General features: G+C 41.8%; 2 protein-coding genes across 2 annotated transcripts in view; one reads left to right on the top strand and one right to left on the bottom strand.

The window, feature by feature from the left end:
- Positions 1-15,607, top strand: part of tmc6b (transmembrane channel-like 6b) — a 119,525-nt gene that overhangs the window by 50,810 nt on the left and 53,108 nt on the right. The window lies entirely within an intron of this gene.
- Positions 1,712-14,195, bottom strand: notum1b (notum, palmitoleoyl-protein carboxylesterase b). The gene is made up of 11 exons (XM_056241788.1): positions 13,858-14,195; positions 12,154-12,206; positions 11,982-12,077; positions 10,396-10,456; positions 10,158-10,216; positions 9,951-10,053; positions 6,744-6,935; positions 5,675-5,772; positions 3,639-3,786; positions 3,339-3,386; positions 1,712-2,319 (listed from the first exon to the last, which is right to left on the bottom strand). The coding sequence occupies exons 1-11, from the start codon at positions 14,121-14,123 to the stop codon at positions 2,007-2,009; spliced, it is 1,437 nt and encodes a 478-aa protein (XP_056097763.1). The 5' UTR covers positions 14,124-14,195; the 3' UTR covers positions 1,712-2,006.

Genomic DNA, 15,607 nt, shown 5'->3' on the forward strand with positions numbered 1-15,607 from the left:
TCGCATCATGGATGTGCAGCCGACAAATCTGCGGCAACTGTGTGATGCCATCATGTCAATATGGACCAAACTCCCTGAGGAATGCTTCCAGCACCTTGTTGAATCTATGCCACGAAGAATTGAGGCAGTTCTGAAGGCAAAAGGGGGTCCAACCCGTTACTAGCATGGGGCACCTAATAAAGTGGCCGGTGAGTGTATATATATATATATATATGTATGTGTGTGCGTATATATATATATATATGTATATATATAAATGTGTATGTATATTAATATTTCTCTTATATATAGATATTAATCAACATCTAAGAGAAATAACTATATATAAGTAGATATTAACAAAAAAAATTGGCCACAATAATAACTGTTAATATTTTGTATGAAATCAGGCAACATTCAACAGGTATGTACACTTTACACAAAATACTTTTTCAGGATCACTCATAAATATGTTTTATATAAAATAAATAACAAAGTATCTTAAGTTTGTCTTCTGTTTGAACATATTCTACAAATCACAATATAAAGGGTGAAGGTGAAGGAAACACATCAAGAACATGTTTCATCCCAAAATCAACAGAAAAATATAAGTAATATTTTATTTATACTTAAAAGCTTATTTTTTTAGGACCATTATGTTTTATTATTATTATTGTGATGCTTTTTGCACAAAAAATTGTTTCTTACATTTGAAGCACATGTTCTTGACAGGTTTTGTGAGATTCTCAGTGAGTTTAGTTTATAGAGGAGTAGATGCTCATATGAGACGTGTGTGTGTGTGTCCATCTGTTGATTTTGGTATCCAGATTTCCCGTTTTCGTTTGTGAAGTTGTTAAGAAGAAGTGCTTCATTATGATGGGCTGAAGCGAGAGACTCTGAGCGTTCATCATCATCATCATCATCAAGAGAGGAGGTTATGGTTTTATCACACACACACTCAGATTCTGCAGTCCATGATCTCAGCTGATCGTGTGTCTGCTTTAATATTGGACATTTAGAAATTACTGAAGCCCATTTACACCACATAAGAAAAAAATCGTGCTCTGGTAAATCATAATTCTGAGAAAATAAGATTTTTTTTTTTATTTTATTTTTTTTTATGATTTTGAAGTAATATGTCATAATTTCAACATGTCTTTTTATGTCATAGTTTCGATTTAATGTGCCATAATTTTGTCTTTTCATTTCATGATTGGCTTAAGTAAATTTCGATTCAACTTTTTAAATCATAATTTTGACTTCATCTCATAATTTCAACTTTTTAGTCATAATTTCGATTTAGTATGCCATAATTTTGTTTGACTTTTGTCTCATAATTATCAGTTAGTATATCATAACTATGATTTACCAAAGCATGTTTTTATATATTTATTATGTGGTGGAAAAAGGCTTCCATATGAAACACCATCTACACTCATGTGTCCTCTTTTTAAGATTGTCACTATTTTATACTTTATCCAAAGGTATATAATTAATAAATTACTTAAAAATATGCTATTCCTGAATTATCTTGCGTTTTTCAATGAATCGGTTGAGTCGGTCATTCAATGACTCGTTCATAAAGAATGTTCCCGAATGAATCAGTTGAGTGAATGAATCAGTTGAGTGAATGAATCAGCCACTTCGAATGAATCAGTTGAGTGAATGAATCAGCCACTTCGAATGAATCAGTTGAGTGAATGAATCAGTGACTCACTGATTAAGAAACCTACTTTCATATTTAAAGTATAATTTCATTTTCCCCAATATTTCAGTATCCATTAATCTACATATGTATGCGTCCCCTTACATTTACAAAGGTTAGAAAAGCTGCCTTTATAAAGGTCGTAATGCTCCTAGAAATCAGTTTAAGGGGCAAATATCGCCTCATTATGGAGAACTTCATTTCAGTCTATAGAAAAGCACACGCTAACTGATCACAAACACCATTACACCATGACAGGGCCCGACCCGTCCTCAAATGCATTGCACACGTCACGAGGCTCTCTGATTGGCCGGTCCGCGTGTCAGGTGCCGTTACTGAGCATGCCCAGGAGTGTGTCGGGCTCCATGCCCTGCTGATGTGCCATGCGCGTCACGTCGAAGCCCAGGTGTGTGAGGAACTGGATGACGCTCATCTCCTGCCCCGTCACATGCTCTCGGACCCTGGGACACGAGGGGTTACAGTGGGGCCACGGACAGCTGTCAATCAAGTGCACGGGACAACCCCTGGGCGGAGCCTGCGTGATGCTCCCGTTGCCGTGGTTACGGAGGCTGCGGTCCCAGCACTGAAGCGCTCGGGGAAGCGAAGTACCCTTCACATGGACGTCCATCCAATAACTGAAGCGACAACATGTGCATAATGCAGTGTAGAAATATGATGAGTCATGCCTGCTTCAGATTACACCATTTTATTTCACGGTGTCGGATTACACGATCCTGACTCCTAAAATCTTGTGTCGTAGACAAGAAACATGTCAGACTACACGTTGCTTCCCAGTCATCGCGTGCCGTCACACACACACACTCACGCATACATACACACACACACACACACAGTATACACACACTCTCACGCATACACACACACTCACTCACACGCACGCATACACACACACACACACACTCACAGTATACACACACACTCACACATATACACACACACACTCACTCGCACGCACGCATACACACACACTCACACACATACACACACACTCGCACGCATACACACACTCACTCACACACATATACACACACACACTCACTCACGCATACATACACACACACACTCACAGTATACACACACACTCACACACACACACACACACACTCACTCGCACGCACGCACGCATACATACACACACACACTCACAGTATACACACACACTCTCACACACTCATGAAACATGCTAGTCTTTTGATTGTGGCGCATCGCAGACGAGACGAGACACACACGAGACGACACACACACCCTGCGTCACACACACCCTGCGCCACACACACACACACCCCACCAACATCCTGTAATCTGAACCAGGCATCTCACTTCACAAGGTTCATTAGTTTACAGTAGTTACTGTATTTACTAACATGATACTTTTGTTACTGTATTTATTAATCTTTGTTAATGTTAGTTAATAATAATCCAGCTGTTCATTGTGTGTTCATGTTAGTTCACAGTGCAGTAACTAATGCTAACTAATGAACCTTTGATTTTAATAATGTATTAGTAAATGGTGAAATTGATATGAACTAAGATTAATAACTGCTGTAGAAGTGTTGTTCATGTTAACTAATGAAGCTTATTGTAAAGTGTTCCCATATGATGATTGTTCATTATGATCTGCATAATTACTCACTTTCTGGTGATGATCTCATGAGACAAACAGGCGGGAGCAAACAGAGCCCTGTCAATCAAACAATCACGAGCCAATCAGAGATCAGTGTGTCACGGTTCAAACAGGAGGAACAGTAACACTTTACAATAAGGTTCATTAGTTAACATGAACTAACAGTGAACAGCTGGATTTTTATTAACTAACATTAACAAAGATTAATAAATACAGTGACAAATGTTTTGCTCATGGTTAGTTCATGTTAGTTAATACATTAATGATGCTTATTGTAAAGTGTTACTGAGAAATTGTATGAATCCTTACGGGACGTTTTTGAGTGTGTTCCTGAGTTCGCTGCCCAGGCTCTGGATGTATCGCCACTGGTTCTCCTGGACCGGCTGACCCGTCAGATGGACATCATCAACCATCAGCTGAGCTTCATCGAACAGCCACTGGACCACAAACACCGGGCCTGAGAGAGAGCGGGCGAGAGACACCGACACACAGAGAGAGAGAGAGAGCGCAGGGCGAGAGAGAGAGCACAGGGCGAGAGACACAGACACACAGAGAGAGAGAGAGAGAGCGCAGGGCGAGAGACACAGACACAGAGAGAGAGAGCGCAGGGCGAGAGACACAGACACACAGAGAGAGAGAGAGAGAGAGAGAGCGCAGGGCGAGAGACACAGACACACAGAGAGAGAGAGAGAGAGCGCAGGGCGAGAGACACAGACACACAGAGAGAGAGAGAGAGAGCGCAGGGCGAGAGACACAGACACACAGAGAGAGAGAGAGAGAGAGCGCAGGGCGAGAGACACAGACACAGAGAGAGAGAGCGCAGGGCGAGAGACACAGACACACAGAGAGAGAGAGAGAGAGCGCAGGGCGAGAGACACAGACACACAGAGAAAGAGAGAGAGAGAGCGCAGGGCGAGAGACACAGACACACAGAGAGAGAGAGAGAGAGCGCAGGGCGAGAGACACAGACACACAGAGAGAGAGAGAGAGAGCGCAGGGCGAGAGACACAGACACACAGAGAAAGAGAGAGAGAGAGCGCAGGGCGAGAGACACAGACACACAGAGAAAGAGAGAGAGAGAGCGCAGGGCGAGAGACAGACACACAGAGAGAGAGAGAGAGAGAGAGAGAGAGAGAGAGAGAGAGAGAGAGAGAGAGAGAGAGAGAGAGCGCAGGGCGAGAGACACAGACACACAGAGAAAGAGAGAGAGAGAGCGCAGGGCGAGAGACACAGACACACAGAGAAAGAGAGAGAGAGAGCGCAGGGCGAGAGACAGACACACAGAGAGAGAGAGAGAGAGAGAGAGAGAGAGAGAGAGAGAGAGAGAGAGAGAGAGAGAGAGAGAGAGAGAGAGAGCGCAGGGCGAGAGACACAGACACACAGAGAGAGAGCGCAGGGCGAGAGACACAGATACAGAGAGAGAGAGAGAGAGAGAGAGCGCAGGGCGAGAGACACAGACACACAGAGAGAGAGAGAGAGAGAGCGCAGGGCGAGAGACACAGACACACAGAGAGAGAGAGAGAGAGCGCAGGGCGAGAGACACAGACACACAGAGAAAGAGAGAGAGAGAGCGCAGGGCGAGAGACACAGACACACAGCGAAAGAGAGAGAGAGAGCGCAGGGCGAGAGACAGACACACAGAGAGAGAGAGAGAGAGAGAGCGCAGGGCGAGAGACACAGACACACAGAGAGAGAGCGCAGGGCGAGAGACACAGATACAGAGAGAGAGAGAGAGAGCGCAGGGCGAGAGACACAGACACACAGAGAGAGAGCGCAGGGCGAGAGACACAGATACAGAGAGAGAGAGAGAGAGAGAGAGCGCAGGGCGAGAGACACAGACACACAGAGAGAGAGAGAGAGAGAGCGCAGGGCGAGAGACAGACACACACAGAGAGAGAGAGAGAGAGAGAGAGCGCAGGGCGAGAGACACAGACACACACAGAGAGAGAGAGAGAGAGAGAGCGCAGGGCGAGAGACACAGACACACACAGAGAGAGAGAGAGAGAGAGAGAGAGAGCGCAGGGCGAGAGACACAGACACACACAGAGAGAGAGAGCAGGGCGAGAGACACAAACACACACAGAGAGAGAGAGAGAGAGAGAGAGAGAGCGCAGGGCGAGAGACACAGACACACAGAGAGAGATAGAGGGCCGAGAGACAGACAATGAGAGAGAGAGAGTGAGAAAACAGGGCGAGAGACACGTATAGAGACGTAGAGAGAAATGTATGTAAATTAGTGCATATTTAATTAGATGATGCCTCATTTGCATTTTTAAAACACAGCACTTGTTCAGCACTGGTGTGTGTTTGTTCCAGGCACTAGAGGGCGGTGTGGACTCACGTACTCTTCAGTGTCGGATGAACCTTATAGCCGAAGAAGCAGTTCCAGTCCTGGCCGTGATGTGCTCGACTGCAGAGCTCGGGAACCACACTGTGCCAGAACCTACACACACACACACACACACACACGCACAGACACACACACACACACAGACAGATGTACAGACACACACACACAGACACACGCACGCACACACACATAATTATAACACTATTATGACATACTAATTATGAGATTTAAAAAAAATATGAAATTATGACTAAAAATGCAATAATGACATTACTAAATTGTCTTAATTAAAACATACTAAATGATATGAGACTTAAAATTCAAAATTATGAGAGCCAAAGTTATGATAAGCTATATAAGATTCTAAGTAATAATTATGATATAAAAAGTCAAAATCAAGTCAGTTATGACATACTCAGTCATAATTATGAGATTTAAAAAATTTAAATTATGACAGTCGATTGACATACTAAGTCATCATTGGCATAAAAAGATGACAAACTCAAAATGATGAGAAAGTCGTAATTGACATAAAAAGTTAAAATGATGATACGTCATAATTAAAAATATTTAATATGACAAGTATGACAGTGTGTCATCATTTTAACTTTTTATGTCAATAACGACTTTCTCAATTTTGACTAAGTCATAATTATGAGATTTAATTTTTTTTTTTTTAAATTAGGACAGTCAATTGACATAAAAAGTTAAAAGGATGACAGTCAATGACAGACTAAAAAGTAAATTATGACATAAATCATTGACAGTTATGACAAAAAGTTAAAAATAAGAGATACATTTGCAATTGAAAAAGTCAATTGTGAGATAAAAAGTTGTAATTATGACAAAAAGTCAAAATTTTGAGATCATAACTGATATAAAAAGTCAACATTACGACATACTCATAATTATAACATGCTAAATCATTATTATGAGACTTAAAAAGCAGAAATGATTAATTAGAAAGTAAATGATGACATACTAACTCAGGATTTAAGATGTCAAAATGATGACGTAATTATGAGATTATGAATCATGATGATGGTTATGTGTGGTCCGCTCACCGCACTCCTCTCCGGACGGCCTCGGTCGGGGCGCAGCTCATGCTGTCGCTGCAGTCGCGGTCCCGGGCCGGGCTGTGATCCAGGAACCAGCCGGAGTCCACCAGCCCGCGGACCCGCACCGCCCCGAGACCCAGCCCGGCCAGCAGCTCCGACACGCGGTCCACGTTCAGCAGCACACCCGTCCCGCCGGCACTGTCGACACATTATAGAGAACCACACGACACACTCTCATGCTGCAATACTGTTAAAGGGACAGTGCACACACACATGAACATTAGCCCATGATTTACTCGCGCTCAAGCTATCACAGGTGTGTATCCACGGCCGTCTGCCTAAAGTTAGGGATTTCAGTCAATAAAGTTTTAAATATGGATATTTTTCTTACACAAACTCATCACTTCGCTTCAGAAGCCTGTGGAGCACTTTATAAAGGACAGACGCACTTTTATGATGGACAGACGCACTTTTATGATGGACAGATGCACTTTTATGATGGACAGATGCACTTTTATGATGGACAGATGCACTTTTATGATGGACAGATGCACTTTTATGATGGACAGATGCACTTTTATGATGGACAGATGCACTTTTATGATGGACAGATGCACTTTTATAACGGATAGATGCACTTTTATGATGGATAGTTGCACTTTTATGATGGACAGATGCACTTTTATGATGGACAGATGCACTTTTATGATGGATAGATGCACTTTTATGATGGACAGATGCACTTTTATGATGGACAGATGCACTTTTATGATGGACAGATGCACTTTTATGATGGACAGATGCACTTTTATGATGGACAGATGCACTTTTATGATGGACAGATGCACTTTTATGATGGACAGATACACTTTTATGATGGACAGATGCACTTTTATGATGGACAGATGCACTTTTATGATGGATAGTTGCACTTTTATGATGGACAGATGCACTTTTATGATGGACAGATGCACTTTTATGATGGATAGATGCACTTTTATGATGGACAGATGCACTTTTATGATGGATAGATGCACTTTTATGATGGACAGATGCACTTTTATGATGGACAGATGCACTTTTATGATGGAAAGACGCACTTTTATGATGGATAGACGCACTTTTATGATGGATAGATGCACTTTTATGATGGAAAGACGCACTTTTATGATGGATAGATGCACTTTTATGATGGACAGATGCACTTTTATGATGGATAGATGCACTTTTATGATGGATAGATGCACTTTTATGATGGACAGATGCACTTTTATGATGGACAGATGCACTTTTATGATGGACAGATGCACTTTTATGATGGATAGACGGACTTTTATGATGGATAGACGCACTTTTATGATGGACAGATGCACTTTTATGATGGATAGATGCACTTTTATGATGGATAGATGCACTTTTATGATGGACAGATGCACTTTTATGATGGATAGATGCACTTTTATGATGGATAGATGCACTTTTATGATGGACAGATGCACTTTTATGATGGACAGATGCACTTTTATGATGGACAGATGCACTTTTATGATGGACAGATGCACTTTTATGATGGATAGACGGACTTTTATGATGGATAGATGCACTTTTATAAAAAAAAAAAAAAAAAAAAAAAAAAGATGCACTTTTATGATGGACAGATGCACTTTTATGATGGATAGACGGACTTTTATGATGGATAGATGCACTTTTATGATGGACAGATGCACTTTTATGATGGACAGATGCACTTTTATGATGGATAGACGGACTTTTATGATGGATAGATGCACTTTTATGATGGACAGATGCACTTTTATGATGGATAGATGCACTTTTATGATGGATAGATGCACTTTTATGATGGACAGATGCACTTTTATGATGGATAGATGCACTTTTATGATGGATAGATGCACTTTTATGATGGACAGATGCACTTTTATGATGTACAGATGCACTTTTATGATGGACAGATGCACTTTTATGATGGATAGACGGACTTTTATGATGGATAGACGCACTTTTATGATGGACAGATGCACTTTTATGATGGACAGATGCACTTTTATGATGGACAGATGCACTTTTATGATGGATAGATGCACTTTTATGATGGACAGATGCACTTTTATGATGGACAGATGCACTTTTATGATGGACAGATGCACTTTTATGATGGATAGACGCACTTTTATGATGGATAGACGCACTTTTATGATGGATAGACGCACTTTTATGATGGACAGATGCACTTTTATGATGGACAGATGCACTTTTATGATGGACAGATGCACTTTTATGATGGACAGATGCACTTTTATGATGGACAGATGCACTTTTATGATGGACAGATGCACTTTTATGATGGACAGATGCACTTTTATGATGGACAGATGCACTTTTATGATGGATAGACGCACTTTTATGATGGACAGATGCACTTTTATGATGGACAGATGCACTTTTATGATGGACAGATGCACTTTTATGATGGACAGATGCACTTTTATGATGGATAGATGCACTTTTATGATGGATAGACGTACTTTTATGATGGATAGATGCACTTTTATGGACTTCAAAACAGAAACGGTCATTCACTGCCATTATAAATATTGGAAGAGCCAGGATATTTTTTAATATAACTCTGATTGTGTTTGTCTGAAAGAAGAGTGTCATACACACCTAGGATGACTTGAGGGAGAGTATCATGGGCTAATTTTCATTTTTGGGGGAACTATCCCTTTAACTGGACAGCTTTAATAATGGAAAGAACTACAATCCCATGAAGCATTGTGAGTGACATCATCGAAGTGAAAACAATGGATAAATATAAAACTAAGGATTTAAAGAGTTTGATTGTGTATATAGAAACAATATATTTTAACCACAATATGCATATATGTGCAAATATTTCAGTATATTTGACACTTTATTTGAGTATATTACGCAGTTTTGTTATTGGTATCTAAGATTATTAAAGATTGTTTCATTCATTTAAATAAAGCTCATAATTATGGCATAAAACGTCAAAATTATTAGATAAAAAGTTGAAATTATGTCATATAATCTGAAGTATGCTAAATTATGACATACTGACTCAATTATAACATAAAATGTAATAATTATGTGTGAGAGAGAGAGCGAGAGAGAGTGAGAGTGAGAGAGAGAGTGAGAGTGAGAGTGTGTGTGTGTGTGTGTGTAGTCCCTCACCTGCTCCCGGCCAGTAGCAGGACTTTAGCGCGGTCCAGTCCTTCAGACACAAGATCCTTTATGACCTCCTGAATGATCTGAGAACCCATGAACACGTAATCACCTGAATACAGACAGACACAGCGTGTTATTCTCACACTCACTCACACACACACACACACACACACTGATGAATGTAAATGATGCAGACGTGTTTGTGTATTTTACTCTGATCTGTCTTTGCTGATGATCCGCTCCACACGTCACTAGAGCAGTACGGCACAAACCTGCAGAGAGAGAGAGAGAGAGAGAGAGAGAGTGTGTGTGAGTGAGTATTGCCCTCACAATTAATTAAAATCTGACTTATCCTACATTACAAAAAGAGTAAACCGTACAAAAATCTAAAAATGCTAAATCAGTTTAGGAGATTAAAACATTATTATCCCTGTAAAAGCTTTAGTCTTACACTCTGTTTGCGTTCCACCAGTGTGGATTTTCCTCCGGCTGAGGAGACAGAATCCCTGTTCCTGAAACACACACACACACACACAAACACACACCTCAGCTTTAAATGTCTCGAGACACAGAATATGTTGTTTTTTTGGCACGCCTCTCTGTTGCCAGGAAGCTGTGAGCGTTGCTAGGGCGTTGCTAGGTGGTTTCTAGGCGGCCCTATGATTTGTTTCTATGATTTAATTTTTTCCCAATTTTTTCCCAATTTCTGTTTCTGGATTGTAATGTTTCTGGATTTTGTTTTAATGGTTAAATTCAATTTTAGTGTTCAAAAAGCACGTAATTAATTGAAATAATAAAACTTATTTAATTTAACAACATTTTATAAAAAGATTAACAAAAAATAACTTTTTAGGGTTTTATTTTCCCCAAATTCTGTATTTTCTGTTCTCATTTTTATTTACATTTGAAAAAAATCACATTAATTCATAAAACTGTAACAATTTATTATTTTTTCACAAAGTTATTTAAACTACTCCGTGACATTATACACTAAACTACATTTTTATGACTGGATATTTTTATAACACTTATCACTGAAATCATAGAGCATGTGAGGGTGCAGTAAATTCATCGCTGAGCCTAAAGTAAACAGCGGTCAGGTCGAGAGGTCAGAGGTCAGTTTGATAGGTCAGAGGTCAGGTCGAGAGGACAGAGGTCAGTTTGAGAGGTCAGAGGTCAGGTTGAGAGGTCAGAGGTCAGTTTGATAGGTCAGAGGTCAGGTTGAGAGGTGAGAGGACAGAGGTCAGTTTGATAGGTCAGAGGTCAGGTTGAGAGGTGAGAGGACAGAGGTCAGAGGTCAGGTTGAGAGGTGAGAGGACAGTTTGATAGGTCAGAGGTCAGGTCGAGAGGTCAGAGGTCAGTTTGATAGGTCAGAGGTCAGGTCGAGAGGACAGAGGTCAGTTTGAGAGGTCAGAGGTCAGGTTGAGAGGTCAGAGGTCAGGTTGAGAGGTGAGAGGACAGAGGTCAGTTTGATAGGTCAGAGGTCAGGTTGAGAGGTGAGAGGACAGAGGTCAGTTTGATAGGTCAGAGGTCAGGTTGAGAGGTGAGAGGTCAGAGGTCAGGTTGAGAGGTGAGAGGACAGAGGTCAGTTTGATAGGTCAGAGGTCAGGTTGAGAGGACAGAGGTCAGTTTGATAGGTCAGTTTGATAGGTCAGGTTGAGAGGTCAGAGGTCAGGTCGAGAGGACAGAGGTCAGTTTGAGAGGTGACAGGACAGTTTGATAGGTCAGAGGTCAGGTTGAGAGGTGAGAGGACAGAGGTAAGTTTGATAGGTCAGAGGTCAGGTTGAGAGGTGAGAGGACAGAGGTCAGGTTGAGAGGTGAGAGGACAGAGATCAGTTTGATAGGTCAGAGGTCAGGTTGAGAGGACAGAGGTCAGTTTGATAGGTCAGAGGTCAGGTTGAGAGGTCAGAGGTCAGGTTGAGAGGTCAGGTTGATAGGTCAGAGGTCCGGTTGAGAGGTCAGGTTGAGAGGTGAGAGGACAGAGGTCAGTTTGAGAGGTCAGAGGTCAAGTTGAGATGTCAGGTGGGCGTGACTAACCTGTCCTTGTCGAAGGCCATTTGCTGGAGCTCATGAGTCGCCTCATGTTCTCGTATCTGCTGTCACAGGTGTGTTTGCTGAAGCAGTACCATCCACCTGAACAACACAAACACTGTTACATAACACACACACACACACACACACACACACACACACAAACGGATTCACTCACCCTCCAGGAACATCAGCCATCTCCTGCTGCCTCGGGACTCCTTTATGTAGTAACTGAATCATAAAAAGACAAATATGATTCATATAAGCTCATATGAGACATTAGATGAATGTGCTGCTGCATGTTTGATCAGATTATTTACCCGCAAATGTTATTGCCTCCCAAAAGAGAGAAGCGATTCTGAAACGAGTCTTCAGTAATTCCAGTCTCACTTGAACAACGTAACAAATTTGCATAATGCCAGCCTATGGGCTTTACTGGCTGTCCGCGAACAACATCTACTTTGCCCCGCCCCATCATACACTCTAGATTGGGCCGCCTGACCAATCAGAGCAGAGCAATGCTCATAGAGGCGGGGTTTAGAGAGACCAAATCCTTTATCAAACGTTTCAGACACTGTTAGAAAAGAGCTGATGTGCAGTGTTTGTTATGAGAAAATTAAAGTGTTTTTGACCTTCGATGCATGTGAACCGGTTGTAGGAGACGACAAAACTACATCAAAAGCCTTTAAAATAGCATAACTGGGGCATTTTAAGCAGTAAAGCAACTGATTGAAACAAGTAGGCCTAGATTTGAAAAGGCATGGTAAGATTCTTTTTTTTTTTAGATAGAATTTATATTGATTTTTAAGAGAGAGACAAATTTTCAAGTTTTTTTCCCCCAAATAAATGTTCATATAGAAGTTATGGTTTAGCGACGCAGAACCACGTGCGCGTGATGTCACTCTTCTCACCTGCGGCGCGTGCGCGAGGACAATGATCGTGCGCGCGACACACACACACCGTTATTCGCTTATTTTACTCAAACCGCCCCGAAGATTCCAACAAGACGAACCGAACCGCAACGATTATCCCCGGATCTTCTTCTCTGCTGTCTGGGAATGTGAGGCATTAATATCTCACTCTAATTATCCGAGATAATATACACACACACATACAGTCAAACCACCATTTACTCACACACCTTCAACATTTCTCACATTATCACAGTTTATTCGCTATAGTTTAGAAAATGGTGATGAAATATGACAATATTTGACTGGTTTTGTCCGTCCTTCTGTTAGACTCTCACACATGAATTATGTTGAATATCTGTCAGCTGTTAAATTTAACTACACAATTAGATAATACCAGTTTAGCTCAACCAGTGACCAAGCAATGCTTCATGTTGTTCAGTCTGTGTGTAAAAAGAGCATTAGCAATTACAGAAAACACACTTCAGCAAAACATGATCAGCTCAAAGTGGAGGAATCATTTTTGGTCCCATATTGTAATAAATGTCACTGGTAGTCACTGTATGGAGAATATTTGGGTATAATATGTCACAATTTACTTTATTTTTTACTTTATTCTCTCCTCACTTACATAAATGAATAGCACACACTAGTAAAATAAAATAGCAAAAATGATATCTGTTGTCTGAATTATTTTTGGTTTGACTGTATATGTATGTATATTTATATATATATATTTTTCTTATATATATATATACATAAACACAAATCTGTAGATATAGCTGAGATCTTACAGTCATTAATCACATTCAGATCTTCTGCATTGATCTGAGATTCAGTGTGTGTATGAAGAACACCTCCGTGATGGACAGTGAGGTTTGAACCTGCAACCCTTCAGTCAGCAGGAGTCTCACCACTACACCACACACACACACACACACACACACAGATGAGAAGAAGCCATCACTCACCCCGCAGGTGAGCCGTCGTTACAGGAGACCGAAGCGTTCCTCAGGAACCGAAGCTTCATCTCCGGGTCCAGGCTCGGGGTCGAGCAGGGATACAGGGACTGAGCCAAGCTCTTCACCTGAGTCATGAAACTGTCCATGTTTCCCTGCACAGCTGTGAAGTCCAGAGGGAAGCTCTCCGGTGTGTGTGTCCGCTGGCCCCGGGCCCTCCTGCCCTCCACGGGCCCCAGCAGAACCAGCACGGCCAGCACGACTCGGATCATCTCCATCCCGCTGTAGATCCACAAGGGTTTTCCCTCCAGATGAGAGTCATGAACACTTACGGGATCCTCGGCTTCTGAAGAAACATCTGTCTCCTGTGTTCAGATCACGGCGAGTGTCTGTGGCCCCATTATGTGGGGGTTTTATAGCCGACATGCCAGCCAATCAGGAGGGAGGGCTGGATACGGGGGCGTGGCCATGTCACGACTGCCAATCAGCAGGGAGGGCTGGTCAAAGGGGGCGTGGCCCAGTGACATGCATGTCCCTTTGATCTCCAGTGTGTGAAGACTTTATAATGCTCTTATTTGATTTTGTAGTTATTTACTACTATATTTTTCAGTATTATGTTATCTTGTGTACACTTATTTCTATATAAACTGAGACACATAAACTAAGTAAAGTAAGACACACAAAAAACTTTTGATAAAAAATTTGTTTTGCGTTAAAGAGGTCAGACACACACACACACACACACACACACACACACAGCCTTCGCTCATAGAGGTCACACACACACACACACACACACACAGCCTTCGCTCAGAGAGGTCACACACACACACACACACACACACACACACACAGCCTTCACTCAGAGAGGTCACACACACACACACACACAGCCTTCGCTCAGAGAGGTCACACACACACACACAGCCTTCGCTCAGAGAGGTCACGCACACACACACACACAGCCTTCGCTCAGAGAGGTCACACACACACACACACACAGCCTTTGCTCAGAGAGGTCAGACACACACACACACACACACAGCCTTCGCTCAGAGAGGTCAGAGGTCAGACAAACCGTTCAAAGAGAGTAGAGAGTTAAGATAAGATGGAGCTGTTTGTTCAGAGGAGAACTTCACTGACACACACACACACACACACACACTCTCTCTCACACACACGCACACACACACACACACACTCTTAAACACTTTCTCTCAGACAAGACATTTTTATAAAAGCACTTCGCACTGTAATGCATAAATAAACCCGCTCTGCCTGTTTTCCTCAACATGGTATTGAAGATCTGTTTTCTGTATTGTTAGTTTCGTGTGTGTGTGTGTGTGTGTGTGTGTGTGTGTGTGTGTGTGTGTGTGTGTGTGTGTGTGTGTGTGTGTGTTAGTGTGTGTTTGACTCCAGTCCCGAGGTTCCTTCGCTCCGGCTTCATCTGTGCGCTTCATCACACCGACTCACTGAAGTCTGTTTTTATTTGTCTGATGTACAACAACACAGTTATTCTACAAACTCACTCATTTCACACTATATTTACATGTGATTTTTATTTTATTTGTTTCACATTTTCTACTGAGACAGAATGTATTATTATTATTTCCCATGCACCTGTCTACTTTGAAAATGAACACTAACAAACACACACTCACATAAACACTCACACACTCTCTCACACACACACACACACACACACACACACACACACACACACACACACACACACACACACACACACATTCTCTCTCTCTCA

This window comes from Rhinichthys klamathensis, unplaced genomic scaffold (assembly GCF_029890125.1).
Source record: "Rhinichthys klamathensis goyatoka isolate OS25496 unplaced genomic scaffold, OSU_Roscu_1.1 h1tg000672l_1, whole genome shotgun sequence".
In the NCBI taxonomy this organism is placed as follows: Eukaryota; Metazoa; Chordata; class Actinopteri; order Cypriniformes; family Leuciscidae; genus Rhinichthys; species Rhinichthys klamathensis.